This window comes from Syngnathus floridae, chromosome 1, assembly GCF_059516105.1.
Source record: "Syngnathus floridae isolate MCC-2025c chromosome 1, RoL_Sflo_1.0, whole genome shotgun sequence".
Classification (NCBI taxonomy): domain Eukaryota; kingdom Metazoa; phylum Chordata; class Actinopteri; order Syngnathiformes; family Syngnathidae; genus Syngnathus; species Syngnathus floridae.
The window spans coordinates 23658962-23679157 of NC_142413.1; the positions used below are offsets into that span (position 1 = coordinate 23658962).

General features: G+C 42.3%; 1 protein-coding gene across 3 annotated transcripts in view; it reads right to left on the reverse strand.

The window, feature by feature from the left end:
* Positions 1–218: 218 nt before the first annotated feature.
* Positions 219–20196, reverse strand: part of gabrb2a (gamma-aminobutyric acid type A receptor subunit beta2a) — a 33765-nt gene continuing 13787 nt past the window's right edge. For 2 of the 3 annotated variants that reach the window (XM_088389186.1, XM_088389204.1), the window contains 7 exons: positions 15913–16133; positions 9643–9725; positions 6566–6703; positions 5866–6018; positions 4144–4388; positions 3533–3673; positions 219–2062 (listed from right to left, as the gene is read on the reverse strand). In XM_088389186.1, coding sequence (XP_088245312.1) covers positions 1706–2062; positions 3533–3673; positions 4144–4388; positions 5866–6018; positions 6566–6703; positions 9643–9725; positions 15913–16133 — 1338 coding nt within the window. In that variant the 3' untranslated portion in view covers positions 219–1705. The remainder of the gene's footprint in view (positions 2063–3532; positions 3674–4143; positions 4389–5865; positions 6019–6565; positions 6704–9642; positions 9726–15912; positions 16134–20196) is intronic. The other variant, XM_088389194.1, reaches the window with a different exon arrangement.

A 20196-nucleotide genomic window follows, 5' to 3' on the forward strand; every position in this document is an offset into this window, starting at 1 on the left:
GGGATGTGTAGAATTTTTATGTCTACTCTATGTTGGACTGATCTGTCATTAATAGACATAAATGCTTCCACATTTTGCAAAGGTTCCTAAAGCAGACAAACACTATCAAATTCATTTTGGGGGGTTAAAATTGAATTTCAATTCATGTCAGTGAGTGCCCATTGAAGGTTGAATAGTTGTAAAAGCGTGAGGCCAGCCAAGAAAATGCCACCTTGCACTTTGTTATTGAAGTGATAGACTGTATTGAGTTTTAATTGAATTTAGGTACATCTTCATAGTTGTCAACAATCATTACACAACATATTTACAGTTTTTATGAAATATTACAATTGGAATTTACATAATCTTTGTACAAAATACGCCTGACTTCAATGCCTGGATAGTGGGATCCTTGTTAAGTTGTTTGCAGAGAACAAAACATGGATCCAGTAGCCACTGGTGTCTGGAAGTGCTTTAGTTTCAGCAAGGAGGTGCTTCAAGAGTCCATTAAAAAGAAAGAAAAGGGGGAAAAGTCCAAAAAGCACATAAACAGCAAAGTTGTGGATTTGTGTTTCATTTTTCTATTTCTTTTTTTTTTTTTGCGCTCTGCTGAATTGCTTGTTTGTCTCTCTTTTTTTTTTTTTTTGACGGTATGGAAAATCAGGTGTAATTCAACTGCAAAACAACAACAGTTAAATAGAATAAATTGATCCTATTTACACAACGTGAGTATTGATTTATAAAAATGAATCATCTCGTTTTCTTTTAACATGATTTATATTTATCTACATTTTTTTCAAAACAGAAACCTAACCACAATGAAATGTATCATACTTCTATCATTCAATTCTACTGATAAAGATGATTGTGGATTGCCATATTTATGCAGCAACTCATTGCAATGAAAGGGTAGCCGATTGATATCTTCTTCTACCAGTTCATCCCATTAAAGCCATTCGCCGCTTCTAAAGCTCTTCTCACCATGCCAGAATGTAAGGAATTGTCAAATGTCCTTTTTTTGTTGAAAAAAACAAAACAAAAGAGGGTGAAACGGACTTGATTTGGTCCGTGCCGCAAAAGCAAAAAGCAAAACATAATGGTCAAAATGTACAACAACTCCTTCACCAAGATGTCCATGATGTCTTTTTCCTTTTCTATCCAGCATTGGCACTGCCAATTCTAATTTCCACGCCATCAACACTATCATTGCAACTGAGATGCAAATGAAATCAAATGTGAGCATGCTTTTAAAAGGATGTTTTGGATTTACAGTAATTATAGGAAAATAGACTATCAAGGATGACTCCTTTGAAATCATTTATAAAGCTTTCCCAGATGCTCGGCTACGAAGTAAATAGATACTAAACAAAACAAATCCTTAAAGTATATGCAAACACAAGCATAAATATTTGATCCACAGAGAGTAAGCTACGAATGACAAATATTAGTGATATATTGAAATTCCTGCACCGTTACTGTCCTTTTTAAAACTCTTGTTTTCAAAGTGTTCGTCCAATACGCTGGTTTCCCAAATGCTAAAAGAGTCACCGTAGTGTTGGTGGTGCTGCTGTCTGTCCAAAATGTCTTTGCACTCTCTTCACGTTGTCTAAAATGAACCCGCTAAAAGGTGGTGCACCGTTCACCGCTCATTCACGCAATCACACCATTTCTGTATTCCAACTAAAATCCCCATCTTCACGAGCCTGCCTCAAGATGGCCGCCGAGCTTAATGGACGTAGTAGAGCCAGTAGACCACGTTGAAGAAGGAGAAGACGGTGGGGAAGATCATCCTGGACCACTTATCAATAGAGTTCACGTCGGACAAGTCCGGGATGTTGACCTTGAGCTGCGAGGCTCGTCTCCGTAGGCGCGACTTCTTCTGAGCGTGGCGCTCCAAGGCGCTGTGGCCATAGTTCTGGCGGGCCATGGCCGCCCTGCGGTACTGAAGCGTGGAGCTGTCGTAGGCCAGCATAGTGTTGCGGGGGTCTCCGGGCGCTCCCAGGCCCCGGGACAGATCTCCGGCGCCCCCCATTTCATTCTTCATCTCCAGGGTGCTGAACAGGATGTTGTCGTCGGGAGTCATCTGCAGCGTGAGGGTGCAAAGATAGGCGGAGCCATGAGAAGTGACTGCTCGTGGAGAATCGCAGAAAGCTAAGGTCGGCTACGGAATGGATGCGTAATGAGTGAACACATCACTGTGTCAAAAACTAGAGTACAGTGGAACCTCTTTGCCACTTGAAAGATTCTTCATTTAGAATGGGGCTCCATTTTCATGCCCAGGCCAAGTCTGACTTAGACAGGCTAGGTTAACTTTTCTTATTTTCACAGACCCATATAAGTGGGTGCTGTATGGCTCATTAAAATAAAAAAGGCATTCTGCGTCCTTTTGGGCATGAACTTAGCTGACTTGAATTTTCACCGATCAAAGTTTCGTTCTCCCTAAATGTGACACACTGATTGTTATAATTTTTTTCCCAATGTATTTCAATGGGCCTCAATTATTTTAGCTATTCATGGACCGTGCTGGTCCTAATGCTTCACAAATAGTGGAGTTTGATTGTTAAGAAGTCGCTCAAATAGATTGGATAGATTGGTCCATCACATCTGTGCTGTTTTTTTTTTTTTTTTTTGGATAAACTCCTTACGGTTCTAAGGTTGGAGGTTTGAATCCAGACTTTCACCCAGTCAGCTGAGGCCAACAAGCACTATATGCATGATGTCCCTTCGAGAAGACTACATAAATAAATTTGACTTGACTTGAATGGTTTGGTTTCCACTTTAGAGGTTCCACTGTGTTTTCAAAACTAGTGATCATCTGTCAAGTGTACGTGATAGTATAACCACAGCACAATGACACAAACTAATTTCATCTCAGAATTTCAACTGGCATGGCTAAAATTCTGTCAATTCACAACAAAGACAAACGGAATCAAATCAAAGAGGAAGTAAGGCAAAGGAAAATGTGACAGGAGAAGGTTGAGAGAAACTGTAGGAACTTTGGCAGGAATGGAGGAGAAAAGCTAAAAAGGTTCAGGTGGGTCAGGAAAGGTGAATTCACTTGAACATTTCTTCATCCATCGCCTGACTTCTGAGGAAAACGTCTCAATGTCAGCTAGACCTGTGAGTATTGTTTTGGAGACAAAGCCCACTACTTGTCATAACACCGCTCGCTGAATGATCTAAAATCGAGCAATCCCATTTTACCCACAGTCACTTTTCTCTATTTGTATCTCAATGATTCGACTGTAGCTACTGATGCTTTCTGCTCTTGTGTCATAATTGTAATTGTCCATCAATTTCGGTGTACAGCTCAAGTTGAATTTAGGCAAAGCCTGCAGAAAACAAACTGCTAAGCCGTGGACGTCAGGAAAATGCATGAAGAGCAAACCAAGGGGGAGAAATAACACAATGGTGGGAGTGATGGTCAAAGTTGCCTTAAAAAAAGTCTATGGAACTCAAAAAGATGCACAAAAAAACTAAGAGCATTTCCCTCTGATCGGGTTCGATTCAGATTGATGACATCATTAGTTTTGACTTTCAAAACCTCCAGTACCTTATTTCTTTGCTCGCCTAGTCCTAATGCGGCATCGTCCACAAAGATGGGATCCCACATCGAGTCATACGCGTCAATTTCCCTCTGTTTCATTCTGGCATACAGAGCATCATCTCTCTGAACTACATTTCCCACCAGCCACTGCAAGCATACAAAATCAGCACTGTTACTTCTGGGAAATTGTAGCTTGCCACACTCACAAGGAAAGGGTGCTTCATTTCTTCATTTTGAAATATCAATATGATGATGCTGTTGGCGCTAGCTTCAAGATACTTAAAGAGGGGAGGTCACATCCAGGGATTTTTTTTTCTTTTTGCAAGGCTCCTTGCCCTTTGAGAGACAAAGCAACAATGCCATTCATCGCTTCTGCATTCACTCCTTCGGATGCACACACAAGTATAAATGGAGTGTAAGAGGACATTTAGCATTGGTCACATTGATCTGGAGAAAAGTCATTGATTACCAGCGCGCATGCGCGCGCACACGCACGCACACACACACACACACGCGCACACACACACACACACACACACACACACACACACACACACACACACACACACACACACACATAAACAATCTTCTCACAAGAGCAGCGTGTGCATGAGTACCTTGTTGGGGTCAGGTCGAAGCTTCTCGTTATTGGCCGTGGCCGCCTTCTCAGCTGCTTTCTTCTGCCGCTGCGGGCCTTGGCCAAAGAAGATATAGTTGACAAAGGCGTACTCCAGCAGGGCGAGGAACACGAACACGAAGCAGCCCATCAGGTACATGTCGATGGCCTTCACATAAGGGATCTTAGGGAGCGTCTCTCGCAAATGCGTGTTGATGGTGGTCATGGTCAGCACCGTGGTAATCCCTGGAAAGCAACATTATTAGGGAAGAGATTGAGTTCAATCCAGCGCGTGGAGTGTCACAGCGTAACCCATTTTAATAAGTCGGAGAACACTGTACATTGTCAAAGCAGTAGTGAAGGCATAATTGTAGTAAATATATGGACGAAAAACACTTCAAGGCTGTTAATATGAAATAATAATATGAAAAAAAGCAGCTAGCAGTTAATTGTGTATCACTGGTGAAATCAAAACATACATCAGTAACGACGTAAATCGAGGAACTTTCTTATCATCTCACAATACGCATCAACAATCACGTCCAAAGATGTACGTCATGAAAGGAATCTACAGCCCTGGCTTTCTGCCAGCGTAAAAAGCAGAATCACAAAGGATTTAACATTCAATGATTTTCAGCAAAAGCGAGTGATGAGCTTGAAATAGGCTCTTCTTCATTTTTACAGCGTCAAACTAAATGATAGTTTCCATCTAGTGACAGATAGTGGAATCACACCTAAATTAAACAAATTGAATTATACGTAAACTGTACAAAAAAACAGCAAAATAGCCTGACCGCAAACCAGTGCTGGAGGGGGTGATACTGTATTATTATAATTATTGTTACTAATATCATTATTATTATTATTATTATTATTATGCCCATTATGAGCTTAAAATGAAGTCCTGCAAACTGCAAAGTCTCTTAAAACCTCCATGAAGTAAACAGGTATGTGCATGTTTTAAACCAGTGCTCATAATGTATGCAATCATGTATCCAAATGGACGATAAACCGTAGTGCAGTCAAACATCTGCTATTATTTACAACACGATTCACCTATTTGGTTTTTGTTTTGTTTTGTTGGTCTTTTTTTACATACAAGCACTGTGCTTGATCGACATTAGTCATCTGCATGCACAATCTGCATTTGGTTAAATTCACACGTATTATAAATAACCCAGCAGTTTGTTTAGCTCGCAGCCTCCTGTCTCATTGGCTGCACTCGCCCGCCACTGCGTGTTTGCAGGACGCTGCAAGCAGGCAGATCTTGAAATCACGTTCGCCAGCAAGCATCCCATGCGGGGCTCCAACCTGCAAGCGTCCCACTTCAGAACACAAATGGCGCGTGACAAGAATGACACACATAAACGCTCGGAGCAGCTCCGACCTTCCGAGCCCAACGCCAAATTTGATCTTCGTGGCATTTCGTTTTAGCGCGGCTGGAAATATGAAAAAAATGTGCATTATTGTAATGGGGCTTCACTTAGCTAGCCAGTGAGAGACAGACGGACACAGCGTAAGACAGCACGCTTCAAGGTCGAGCCGCTGCGCCTCTCTCCGCATGAGTCATGCATGGAGTCACAATCCGCTATCAGTGGCATGCTTAAAGCTAATGAGAAAACCAGTCAAAACACACATCAGACGCATGACAGGCACAATGTATGCGAAATGCCTTTCATGATGTAACTGGGGGTTATTGTTAGCAGCAGCCGGGCCATCCTACCCAGGGCCACTCTGGCGGCAGAGGCATCGTAGTTGATCCAGAAGGAGACCCATGAGAGGATGGTAATCAGGATGGAAGGCATGTATGTCTGCAGGATGAAGTAACCGATGTTCCTCTTCAGTTTGAAGCTGAGGGACAGGCGGGGATAAGAACCTGAAGGAGGAAGAAGGAATGCAAATATATTTTTACTCCATGACGCACACTAATGTGCACAACATCAACTGTCTAGGGCACTAATGCAAAATTTCAGTAGGTTTTCTCACACACAATTCGTCATAGGCCTGTCTAATAGGAAAGTAGTGCTTTGTCGCCATTGACATTAGGTAGTTTAAAGACTAAAGATTCACTATTTCTGTTGCTGGTGTCATTTTTTTCATAATTTGGAAATAATATTGATGAGAGTCGAATTCAGGTTGATTAATCGGTGATATCGATGACATTTTCTCAGGGTAGTAAAGTGGTCCCCAACCCAACCGCCATTTTGTTTTTGCACTCTCTGACCAGCACAGACATAGCAACATTTGTGTTGCCTTGTTGCTGATGCAGAATGTTATCGTTGCCTTGTCAACTAATCTGCATTTAGTGGCAATGATAAGCCAATTACATACATATAAGCAGGACTCGGTCTCTATCACACTTTACTACTTTGGCCAATGAGAAAGCATGTAATGAAGCAGAAGTGAATCATTGTTTCGGATACCTGTGGAGAAGACCACCTTCGTGGAGATGAGTTTATAGTCGACGATGGAAAACTGTGGCAACTCAATCCTGTCGACACCAGACACCGCACCTTCTCCTCCTCGCCAGTAGAACTCGATATCGTCTGTAGTGTAGCCATCTGTCGAGCACAAAGAAAATGTTTGGGAAAGACATTGCGTCAGTGCTGGAGCCCCTGGGAATATCACATTTTAGTTTTTCGCATAGATGCTAACAATGAATACTTATATTATATACGTCAATACTTAAAGAGCAGTTGGGCATAAATCATGTCCAAAACGTAGGTCAGTGTTTTTTTGAGTCTCTTATTGTCACAATATACAATGCTGTTCGTTATTTTATCGATTTTATATTGCCTTGCAGGCAAGCATTTTCTCCGCAAAGGGATTTATCATGTTTTTATTTGTAATACCGTATTTGCCGGTGTATTAGTCGAACTTTTTCGATCCAAAATCGACCGAAAAAAATCGACCTCGACTTATACACCGAGTCATAAAATTTAACTTCGTATTCATCGCTTCAAATGTGATGGTAACCAAGGCCGTTTCTCATGCATCTCATTGTGCGTGGGTGTGCGTCCGTCAGGCTCATTAAACAGCGAGAAACTGAATCATTATAAACCGTTCGTCGCATTAACACGCATTCTCAGCAACAATTTCAAATATTCTCACCTCAATAACGGACATCGAAAGCCAGGCAGCGACCATGACTGCTAGGGGGAAGTACTGGGTATTGAGCGAATGTGCGAGTCATCGTGCGTCAAGCAACGACAATAACTACCGGTATGTAAACATTCAATCGCCATGTCTAAATGAACGTCGTTGGCACTTAGAAAATATTCTTCCAGGGGAAGAGGCCGAATTTTCACTTGTTCTGGCCGACCGGAGGAACCAGCCGAGGCGGACACTTTACGGCGGTTGAGTCGTTGGCACTTAGAAAATATTCGCCAAACTTGGCCGGACTTCCAGGGGAAGAGGGCGAATTTTCACTAGTGGTGGCCGACACGGGGAACCAGCCGAGGCGGACACTTTAGGGCGGTTGAGTCGTTCGCACTTTGGAAAATATTTGCCAAACTTGGCCAGACTTCCAGGGGAAGAGGCCGAATTTTCACTTGTGGTGGCCGACATGGGGAACCAGCTGAGGCGGACACTTTACGGCGGTTGAGTCATTGGCACTTAGAAAATATTCGCCAAACTTGGCCGGACTTCCAGGGGAAGAGGCCGGATTTTCACTTGTGGTGGCCGACATACACTTAAAATAGCAGGATACTTGACCACCTAAAAGTGTAGCACGTAATAGTGTGACGTCATCCAATGGACTTGTGTTCTGAGGGGTCCAAAATATGGCAACCTGACCATTTGCTATTTTTAGAACTGGACACAGCCAGACTTGGATAGTATAATGGTACTGAATGGAGTAGCCACTTTTGACGGATTAGGCAGCGAAAGAAAACAACTGACATGATGTAGCTTACTGTATTTGTCTCAAAAACCTGTCATTTTGTTACGTTAACTTTAAAATCGAACAAAAATTGACTAAGCATGCAACAGGTCACATTGACCCACAAACCTTTTTGGTTTATGAAAGACACAAACATAAGCTATAGCCCCATCAGAAATCTGTGTAGCCCCACTTTGAGCATTTTATCTTTTATTAATTTGGCATTTTCTCCTTAACCATCTCGGTCAAGTCTCTCTTTAGCCCCCGGGAGAGAAAAATTCCTTGAGTTGTCCCTGAAAGAGAAACGTGAGTTAAAAGTATGCCAGATGTGCAAAAGATGAATTTGTGATTCTGAGCAAAGCGTGTCTTTGTGTGTCTTCACTTGCGCAGCCATGTTGTTTTTTGTTAGTTTTCACTCTCAAAATGACCCCCCCCCAAAAATTCAATTGAGCTGTACAAGTCACAGGCAACATTAAGATGGAAAACCTTTTGGAATGATTTATCTTGCCCTTCGCGTCATTCGAACAGGGGTGTGAAGACGTTTTATAGTAGCCACTGAACATTTGTCATCAATGATCCAATTTTATTTAGAACATGAGCTGTATCTTGTATCTTGTATTGATTTTATGTGAAATCCATACAAATCAGATTTGAAACAATGTTGGACCTCTGCGGCCACACAGCTGTAAATCTTTGACGGCTCAGTTGCAACCCAGCGTGCAAAACCAGTGACGGGAGGTCCTGTTGGTGGAGCACGGGGCTATCCGGGCTTTTAAGATTCATGTCTGTTAAAAATGCATCAAGTTTATCAAGTCAAGTGAGAGTTCTCTGCACTCATTAGTCTGAATAAAATAGCATGTTCTGGCATGAAGCGATTCCAACGTTAAAACCGCTGCCAGTTAATCCATATGAGAGCAGATACTGTCTGCTGATCAAAACCGGGCCTGCGTGCTTCAGAGTGTGTGAAGAGGAGGAGAAGAAGAAAGGAGGTTATGAGTGATGGATAGAAAGAGATAAAAAGGCTGTGGGATGAGAGTGTGCAAAGAAAAGAGATGAGGAAGTGAAGAGGAGAGCGATGGCGAGCGTAATGGGAGAGGAGCGGAGAGGGGCGGTTCTGACCCGCCGCTGTTTTTTGGCGCTGCCAGCCGGCGGGCACTTCATTCCGGCAACACGGCGATGAAACCCAGAAAAGTGAGCCCTAGACCCATAATGCTCCTCCCAGGGGACCCAGATAACGCACGACGAGGACCTCGTGTTCCTCGCGTTCCACCCTCCCTCCCCTCTTCCTCACAGCGCTGTAAAATTACAAACTCATGAGAAATGAGCCCTTTGTACCTTGCTAACATGGTGGCGTAACATCCACAAGCACTGGATCAAGCTAGTCTAGCTGAATTAATTAGGCTGGATGTTATCAGCCGGTGAACCATTAGTGATGTTCCCCTTCTTGATCTGTATCTCCTCAAATCTCATCAGCTTCTCTCAGCATTTTACATCTCGCCTTATCACGCCGCATTCTACCTTGCCCCCCCCCCAACCCAGAGAGCGGCACACGTAGGTGGGATCGAAATCTACGTCGACGAGTGGGAGTGAGAGCCCTTTGTCAGGGACGACGGTACTTACAGCTTTCAATCTCCAGGGTGCAGTTTTGCTCATCGAGAGGGTAACGGCGCAGGTCCATCATGCAGGCTGCAGTCGTGGTGATCCTAGACACGAAAATAGACACCAGGTTGTTCACCGTCATCAAGCATGATTATAGCAAAGATTCCCACATTCAAAAAATGCTTTGCTGATTTTCTAAACCACTCGTCGAGTTGTTGTGGATTTTTTGGCTGTTTTAGGGATGAACCGATAACACTGGTCAACAGCAAATCAGAAATTGTTTCATGTCTCCCTAAATGTATTTTTGACGCAGATTTTTAAAAAAGGTCCTCACTTTTTCCAGTGCATCAGGTTTTTGAGATATTTTAATGTTTGACCTTTAAAAGCTTGCACAATACATATTTTATTTGAAGTCAAGGTAAGACTGCATTTATAGTTTGAAAGAAAGTCAGCCACAATTGGAATTTTGCTAATATCTTAAATACCGTCAAAATTCTTTTTTGCTTCAACACGTGAGAACAAACCGTTGTACTGGAAAAGTGTTATTTGAAATGTTCCTCTGTAAAATATGTGCTCTGCCGGGCCCAGCCGGGCTGGTTGGGGATTTCATGTTTTGAGCTACAGAGAGACAGTCTTCCTCACACTCACATTCTGCCTCCTTTTTCTTGCTCTCTGGGCTCTTATGTAAGAGCCAGTTAGCAGAGCCGTGGCGCATTGGGGGATTAACGCAGGAGTCAAAATCCCGCCCTACTTTACCCATTTATGGCTAAAATGTTGTTTCAGTGTTAGTGTTCTGGCAAGTCATTGATCGCGACTCGTCAACGGTGCCACTAAATCGTTACAGAAGCGAAGAGGAAACGAAGTAGGGGATAGGAACAAAAAAAAAATGAGGCCAAAATGGCAGGGGTATAAATACCAGACTATTTATAGCCCACCTACATCATCAGCAGAAGTCTCGAAGCTTTTCTGTCTGACAGAGACTCCGCATTGCTGATCAAGAGCGGCTTGAGCTACCCTTAGCTGAGCTAGCATGGCAAATAGCAACGATTAATAAGAAGCAAACAATAAGCGGGGTGATGAGAGATATTTGTGCAGGAGGCGCCATCCTGTCTCCTTCCTCCTTTTGTCTTTGCTTCACTGAGTGAAAGTGGAGCTCTGCAGCATGCAGGCTTGTTTGCGCTTCATCTCCATCACGGCAGGGCCGGTCCGAGCCGGTCCCCCCTCTCAGCCCGACCTGCCGGAGGAAAGACCTCGCCAGAGCATATCACGCAGATTCAAACACGCTACATTTGCTCTGCGTCCGAGCTAATAGGACATGCAGTTCTAAAAAAAGGCTGTTTTTGCTGCATGTTCCCCGCCTAGCCGCTGCGTGTGCGTGTGTATGTACGTGTGCGTGGACCCCCCCTGAGGGGAGCCGCGCACCTTTGTTCCCAATGACCTTGTTTACGGACATAGCACAACCACCACAAATTCCCAGACAGAAATTCATTTTGAGGCCGCGTCACAGCTCAGAGTGAATTCAAGAGTGCCAGCGTACGAATGTGAGCGTGCCGTAATCAACCTGACATTTGCATCCAATCATATTTTACCCCGTAATGAAGCCAGACAATGAAGTGAAGATGGAGTAGACGCCTCCATTTTGAGTAGAGAGCTCCCTGCGCAGCCAAATTTCAAAATAAAATGTCCGCTGTGCCAAAGTCCAGGCTTATCCACACACACTGAACATACCAACCAGCCTTGTTTGATCATCGGCCCGAGGGTGAGATTGATAACTTTAAAGGTGCAGATTGTGTGTATCGATTTGAAGAGGGCAGGATTCAATGCCTCTTCCTCTACTCAGCATCTTTTTCTCATCCTGGCCCAAGCGATGCCTTTTATTGAGCTGCGAGGATACGTCCTCTCACAAAAGGAGCGCGAAAGATAGCAAGTGGGGCAAGGTAGTGAGAGGAGGAGGGAGGGAGAATCCTAATAGTTTCTCCATTTTGAATGAAGTCTGACCTTCACGTCTCTTTCTCTCTGCATCTTCCTCTCTTGACCTTTGCCTGTGAATTTTGAGCATCATGCTTCAGGAGGTCCTGTGTGGTCTTTCCTCTCTCACTACATGTTTTTGTGCAACATCTGAGTTGAAAATCGAGTATTCGCGTGTGCGTGTGTGTATGTATTGCTTGTGTATGTGTACACAGGTTCTTCTCTCCCACGCTCGCTCGCTCTCTCGCTCTCTCTCTCTCTCTCTCTCTCTCTCTCTCTCTCTCTCTCTCTCTCTCTCTCTCTCTCTCTCTCTCTCTCTCTCCACACACATACACACGAATGGTTGTGAGTTGTCGACTGTATATTATTTTGGAGTTGTCCTGCTAAGTTGTGTTTTGGCCTCTTCAGGGCAAAGGGAGGACAGTTTTAGTGGTATACTCGTAGGGGTGAATGCTGCAAGTCAATCTTTCACAACAATGTCCTTGGTCGTTTTTATAGGCATAGCAGTAAATCATGCAATCTTCTGACTATCTCAAGGCAATAAGTCATCAAAGGCTGTAAGGGAAAACAGTTTTATTTGTGTACTTTCAGGCTTAAAGTCAATCATTTACAAACATCTCCTTGGTTGTTTTATATCGACGTTAGCCTTGTATCATGTATGTTACAATAGATATGGAAATAAATTCATCTAAAAACACGCATCATTATAAGGTGGGGCAATTTGAAAGTGTTCTTATCCATTCTGAATGCTGAAATAATTTAGCATGCACAAATACTCTATGAGCATCCTGGTTCATTTCATAGGCATGACTTGACTCTTTGGAAAAATTCAAATGACACATACGCCTATCCATGCATCTTTGTTGGACTGGCTTAGTTAAGCCCCACCCCTTCAATTCCCGCCATCTTCATTTTTCAACACGTTTGGTCAAAATTAATGCCAGTGCACCGTTGAATTCTAGTATGTGAGACTTGGGACAGGATTTCCATGCTACTGAATGATGACTGTCATCACGGACACGCACTGTGATTCTGTGGATGCATTGACGTACGTTCTCTTTTCCCTGTGAGGACTCTTCACGCAGTTGGCCATCTTGCACACATCCACTCCAGCCCTGCTGTTGCAACCAGCCTGCCCGTCTCTGCAGGTATGCGTCAGCCTGCTCAGAGCACTCAGGCATCTGGACGGCCTGACTCTGACAGCAGCTTGTGTCTGGACGCGCTAGCGTCAAATAAAACCTGAACCAAACCCACGAAGCAAATAACGGAGGAGCCGGGAGGCACCCGGCACTGACAAGGACAACGTATGTGAGATAACTGCATCTCTCCGCAGCACGCACACCCACAAATTCACAACAAGCCCTCTCTCCCATCCTCCATTTCTTTTGGCAGTTATGCAAAGCATATGTGTTGGTCTTATATAATTGGCTCAGAGTGTTATGAATTACATTTCTCAACAAAATGTTGGGATGAATAATCTGGTGCAGTGCAGATGCTTTAATATTTTAAGGAGCCTTTGCGCAAAAAAAAAGGCATCTCCGTGTCTAGTGAGAGAATGACTGAATGCAGCAACATCTTGAATTAGAAACAATTTTTTCGTTTGTTTTTAATGGTGCAAAAGTGCCAACGTGCTGAAGGAGGGCGGAGGCGACGGATCGGCAGCACGGCGACAGACGGGCCGTGCCGGGCTGTGCTGCCACAGATTCAGATACAGATTTGGTGTTTGTATTGAACTGCTACATTATTGATTGGGAGTTATCAATTATAGATTGCATTCTCCTCCGAAGTACGCCGGTTCAATGCCAAGCGGAGACGACTTGCAGACGAGTTGAACCGGCTCGGTCCGATCCGTTGGCTCGCTTGTTTGTATTGGCTGCTTCATTATTGATGGGGACAAATCAATTATAGATTTTCATGATCATCAAGGGACGTGAGCAGCTAAATAAGGAAAGTGGCACTTTTGCCATACACACCTCGCGAAAATTATCAAAGCACCTCGGCCTCCCAAAGGTATTAAGAGGAACAGGACATCCAACAAGTCGCGGACCAGAAACACGGAGGACTGCATAAACTACAACAAGAGCCTTTCAAACAGAGGCTTGTGTAATATCCATGAAATTCATTGTCCAGAAACAACAAGTAATGAGAACTGATTTCATTATTCATTACCAACAAGCACAAAATAAAACATAAATCAAATGCGGAAAGTTTCCTCCAACATGGCTAGGCAGGCTTTATCCGAGAACCACTATAGAGCCAAGGACACCTGGAGGAGGACAGTTGAGATAAGAGTTCAAGGAAGTGGGAACATCTTGGAAGGCAGTGGGCAAGATCACGGGGACCCAATGGCAGCTAAACCGAAGTAAGCTGCTGCAGGAAGGTACGACAGGTTTCAACTTCATATTGAGCGCAACGAGACACGCTAACATACAGCAGCAGTGAAGGAGAATGGATGGTTTTTGCATTTATTTTTCAGCATATGGAGTTTTATTGGGGAAGGGATTGAGGGCAGTGAGAAAGACCGCTGCAGCAAAGTGAAGAAGTGTAATACTGCAGAGTTCAGAACCAAGGCACAACAACAGGGCACACTCTTGGAACTGCTGGGTCAAAAACAACCCAATTTTGGGTTAAAACTTAGACCGACAAAACAGAACACAAAGCAAGCCACTTTTATTTTTTTTTGCACCAAACAACAGATTTTTCTTTTTTTTCTGCAAAACACACCAATGTTGGGTGGAATTGACCCAATTTCTGGATCACTCAAATTTTTAATCAAGCAGTCTTAAGGGTTTTAAGCTAATGTGTTTATTTGAAGTGTTTCCTCAAATGCTACTTTGATTGGTTCACAGACAACTGTATTCTTCTGATTTCTGCAAGGTTATCATAGTTAACAAAAACTAAATTAATAAAACCATAATTAAAAAACATTTTCAGTGATGATAATAGTGTTTCTTAATAACAGATGATTACTAAACCATATTTAATGATTATAATAAAAATGCACCAAATCTTACTAGAAGTAAATGTAAAATGTCCTTCCTTTTTATCTTCTCAGTTAGTTTTATACATGTGCTTTTGAGCGTTTATTTGAAATATTTTTGAAGTATTTTAGACTGAATAACTACTGTAGCTTTTTTGTTAAAGTCAACTGTGCATCTTTAACAAATAAACAGATAAGTTTATGTGTACTGTATGTGACTAATAGTATGACATTAGACTGACGCCCTTGGAACACTAGTTATCCAGGTACGAGACATAGTATGTGATTTACTTTGACCCCAACTACAGTGCAAGTATGGAGCAGATCTTTAAAAAGAATCCTAAAAATTCTATAGTAGCCACTTTTTAATTGGATTTGAATGAATTCATTGATATATTGTGCGGCACTGTCATCCACATTGTTTTGTTGAATGTGTTCTTTGCATACAGCCTTGAGCTTCTTTTGAATTGCCTCATGAATTGCACAAACATAGTTTTTCCATGGCAACGGCTTTTTCTTTGCAGTGATGATGCCACGATATTCTGTGAGAGGTATGTTTAATTTTACAGTCAAGGGCAGACAAAAATGTCAGGAAAAACTTGACATTTTATAGGAAAACTTTGACTCTATTGAGAAAGAAAAATGATTTTAGTGATGCCGCACTCAATTGTTAAATTGTTACAATGATGGAAAGAACTATTAAAAATAAACTTCTAAAATCTTTTAAAGTAGATGTAGGAAACCCTTCTCAGCCATTTCCATTTTTTATGAAGTCGTCTTTTTCACTTACAGAGAAAATATGATGCAATGATCAAACAAATGTTTATTATCAGCATTTGTGGGTTACGATAAACCCCAACTTAAGGGTCGAGCCCTGGTGTGAATAGCAGGAAAGTAATTTGTGTCCACCAAAAAAATCCCAACATTGAAAGAGTTTGAACCATGACTACGATCCAAAAACACCAATTACTACTTTCCTATTGGCTAACTCTTTGGTGTCATCTTGTGGCATCTTTTTTAGCAACTAGCTGAGGATAGGTTCCACAAAATAAAACATGAATAGTTGAATTTGTGACAAGTAAACTAATAGGCAGGGGCTCAATGTAATTGCATGATAAACTGGATCAAATGCTCTTGAACCATAAATCCCAGCCCTGCTTTAGACATTGTGCCAGGCTTGAGTGAGTCAAATCTAAGCCACATTAGTTCCAATAAACCAGCATACAGTACATCATAATAACAGCCCGGTTAGATGCACCAGATACAACCTCGTTAGCTCATTACGCTTGGTAATCAATGTGCTAATTATGGCACACAAGAGAGGGCAGCTTTAAGCGACTTACCTGAGTCCATAAAGCACGGTGCCGTCGGGATGCAGGCGGATCATCCTGTTCTTGACGGTGACGCCGTGCACAAAGGACTTCTTGTCGTTGAGGAAGTAGGTGTCCGGGACCCACAGTTGGTCGGCCACTCGGTTGTCCAGAGTGAGGTTGTAGGCTATCTCGGAGTAGGAGAGCCGCTTATCCTGCCACGCTTGCTGGAAGTACATGGTCAACGTGTAGTCCTATGGGAGAGAGGACCAAGTCAGTGGATGAATTCTGAGCCCAATTACATGAATATAATAATCAATGTTCTCATGAGCGTTTTGGAGGATTCAACAACAAGGCACTTCAATTAGTAGCAAATAATCAACAATGAATTCAGTCATCCTCCACAAAGGTGGAAGTAGCTTGCTAAAATGCGAATGAGTAAATACAAATTGCTTTTACTAAAGGCTAAAACAGGAGGTCTGTGCTCAACTGAGTGTCATTCTCAAAGTTTTTTTCCAGTATTATTTAGACAAAATGTGCCTAACATGTCCGTGACATGCTTTCGTCAAATAACTATCAAATTACTCTCGCTGAACGATTGCAGTCCACATGTTGACATATCATTGTTTCATGAAAAAAACAGTTGAAGTGATAAAGCCAACCATTTGTTTTCATTATTGTTGTTTTTTGATTTATAATTTACTGATTTCCTTTTTATTTAAACACCTGATGTGTTTGGTAGAAGTTTTTTTGAAGGTAATGTTAATAAATAAACTGTCTTTCATATTAATTCATTAAAAAAAATGCTATAAGACCAAAACATTCATGTATGTATAATAAAACTCATGTTGTATTAGTATATAGATTAATTTATTACTTGTGTCTGCAAAAAAATAGATAAGACCGTAAAAACATTAGCATATTAAACCACAATTGCAATATTAAGGGGACATTTTTTTGTATTAATTTCCAAAACAATCCAGCTTTATTTGTTACTATAACATTAGAGATGATAAGCATTCTTGTATTTCTTCTTTAAATTTCAGCAACCATTTCGATCAGGTTTAGAAATGCGTCATGCGAGGTTTGCACATGAATTGAGCTCATGTGTACCAACAAACCATAACTGTCTTGTCTGTAATTTACTACAAACTGTCAACAAAGTCATCCTTCACATACATGTAAATAAGACCCTAGCATACATGTGTGCTCCACAAGCTAAGGAGGTCATCCAAAAGGTCGATCGCAGACTCAAAGGCCAGTGCTTGTGCCGTGGGCCATCGCGGCTGCGCTCGGCGGGTTGGAATTCAACAATCCTCTCTTAATTTTGACATCATAACCGGGGGTTAACGTTCTCAGCTGGCTGACTGTTGTCATGCTAAAAATATCCTCCTCCGCTGGAACAAATGACGAAACTTTCCGCTTTATTGAGACAATTTTGCCCGGGATGCAAATAGCCAATAGCTTTCTCCAGCTGGGACTTGGGCGCTCTCTCTGCTGCTCCTGGCTGGCTTAGATTTTAATTCGCCTTGGTGATGAATAGCCAGAAGTAGTGAAGATATGGCAGAAAGCGCTAAATATTTTTGCGTTTACACCTCATCTCTCTTTCTCTGCTTCTCACTGTTGACACCCACACACCCACGGAGAAATACAGCACTGCGGTGTTATGTGCTCTTTTACGGTGTTGCGCGGAGCCATTGCTGTAATGAAGGAATACAGCCTGTAAAACAAGGCCGTCATAATGCCTCGTTACAGCATTTTTTTTTTCCCACCGCACATCGGCGTGACGAAGCACTCCCCACTTTTTGGGTCTCACTCTTTCGCTAACGAAACGCTGCGTAAAAGGGCTCCTGCCATGTTGATGTTGTAAGAGGGAAAAGTCAAGTGAGGACTTTGATGTCCTTGCCCCGTTACCCGGAGCTCCCGCTGAAGCTTTTCCTCTCACGCTCGCTCCCTCTCTGTCTCATTATCCGCCTGCCGATCGCACAGCTCCATCACCTATGGGATCGTTAGCTGCTGCTTGACGGCGCTGCGCTTGTCGCCATCTTGAGCAAGCGCAGGCGGTTTGAACTGCTTCAGAGAAACACACTGAGTCAAAGCGTTTCTTCTAGATCCAGAATTTACATTTGAACTGAAATTTGTTTCAATTTGTGGGTCTTTATTGTATGAATGAAATAAAAATTGACCAGTGACCAGATTTTTGATTGTCCAACCTTTTAATCCAGTATCCTTTGCTGCAATCAACCAAATTTAGTCTGTTAAGATGCCTCACCTATATTTAAAAACAACAATTAGAGATGAGTATCTAAAGAAGTTATTAAAAACAAAACTCACAAACATTTCCAACACATTCTGCTTGTTGGTTTAAAACGCAACTATGATTTTAGGGAATGTCCTTCGGCTTTGTCACTTAATATCATAAATCAGCTTCAGACAGAGCACCAATAAAGCTAGCCCTTTATTTGTCCCTTGTAAATTACATGTAGCTCTAGCTACGGTATTTGCGCCGAATTTTCATGCACCATCTCGAGTAGTTTTAGCGTAAACTTGCTAAATAAGAAAAATTGCACTCAAAACTTGAGGGATTTGAGTGCCACCAAGGTGTCGGTGTCTTGTTTTTATTCGTGCTCAGTTAAGTGTGCGTTGTTGTTTAGCTTTGTGGCTTTGTTAATGTAGTGAACACCTGCATGATGCCCGCTGGCTGTGCTGTGACGTTGGGAGTGCAATTACGAGATTACAGATGGTGCCTTTGCATGCACACTACCAAGCATCTCTCGCTACTGATAGCCTTGAATGCAGCCCCCAACTAACTACACCATTTTGCATTGCAACATGTGATCTTGGAGTCGATCACATCTAACTTTGGTACACTTTGGACTCGTCGCAAGTCAATTACCGGGCACATATGCACAAATGAGAACTTCACCCTAGCGCTGAACGATCCTTGAAATTCCCAGGGAGTGAGATCACAGATTAAAATATATATTTTAAAACTTGCTTTTCATATTAATATTGTACAAGTCACAATTTTGTGTTTTCTTGTTTGCATAATTCATTTTATACTCTTCTGTGCTATTGTTCTACTTTTCATTATTTAGTCAGCCTGTCCTGTAAACTCATAATAAAAACTACAATTAAAATGTGTGCTTGTCTATTCATAAACGTGGTAAAACAAATACAAAACGGTGGAAATTGGTCCTGTAAGCTCATGATTAAATTAAAATAAAAGAATAAATCCCAAAACATCCACATAAGCGCAGCAAACAAGAATCCTTTAGAAATCAAAACTGTCTGTCCTCGACTCAACACAATCAGAATTAACTGGAATTTGGAATTCTATGTATTCAGAGCCGGTCGAGTGTCCGCATAGAAGACGGAGTTCAGATGGGGGAGGGGGGTGAGGTAGGTGAGAAAGGCTATGCAGCACGCAGCGTCCCAAAAACGCTGTAGATAACCGAGATCCCGTGGAGGAGAACGGGCTTGCACAGCGACCTTCACTCTCCTTGTCACAAACTCCATTAACGTGACGCAGACGGCTCAGTGAGCACCAATGAGGGAGACATTTTGTGGAGAGGAGAACATTGAATAAAAAAAGAAGCGTGACAACACCCCGAATGCATAAATGCAGTGAGAGCACAGCCGGTTTGGATCGCATCAAGGCTGGTTGCACAGCGACAGCGGCGCCGCAGTTGTGTTTGTGGGGCTAACAACCCCCCATTAGGAATCTGACAGATTGACAACGACTATGTTTGTGTTTCGCTGAGAAATCTGACAGGCGACTGTTGTTACAAGACCTCCATTATGACTACATCAGCCGTCACAGCCGATACGACAGGGAAGTGCCAATGAACACACATTTATGTTGCACAGATTTGAAGGCTCCCCTTGTAATGCACTCAGAGTCTCCTCATGGCGGAGCCGCGTCCTGCTCTGTAGAACCAACCAGTACAGCTTGGTTTAGTGTACCATAAGGATGAAACGCTTTACCTGTAAAGTGTAATCACATTACAAACCGCCTTGGTTTAAATGCTGCGATATTTGTTCTTGGTCGGCATATGATCTCAGAGGCAGGTTAGGCCCAAGGTTAGTATTATAGTAAAGAACGCTTTGGTTAACAAAATAAAATAAAATGAAAATGCTTTTAAAATCAAAATAAATTAACTCAAACTACCTCTTACATTTAGAAAACTACTAAACTATAATTGTTTGTTTCCACCTTCGTTGTCTTTGTGCTTTCTTATCTTGCACTCAACAAATACTCTATTTAAAAAATAATACTGTAACTAGTAAAAACCAAACAAATACAAAACATTTACA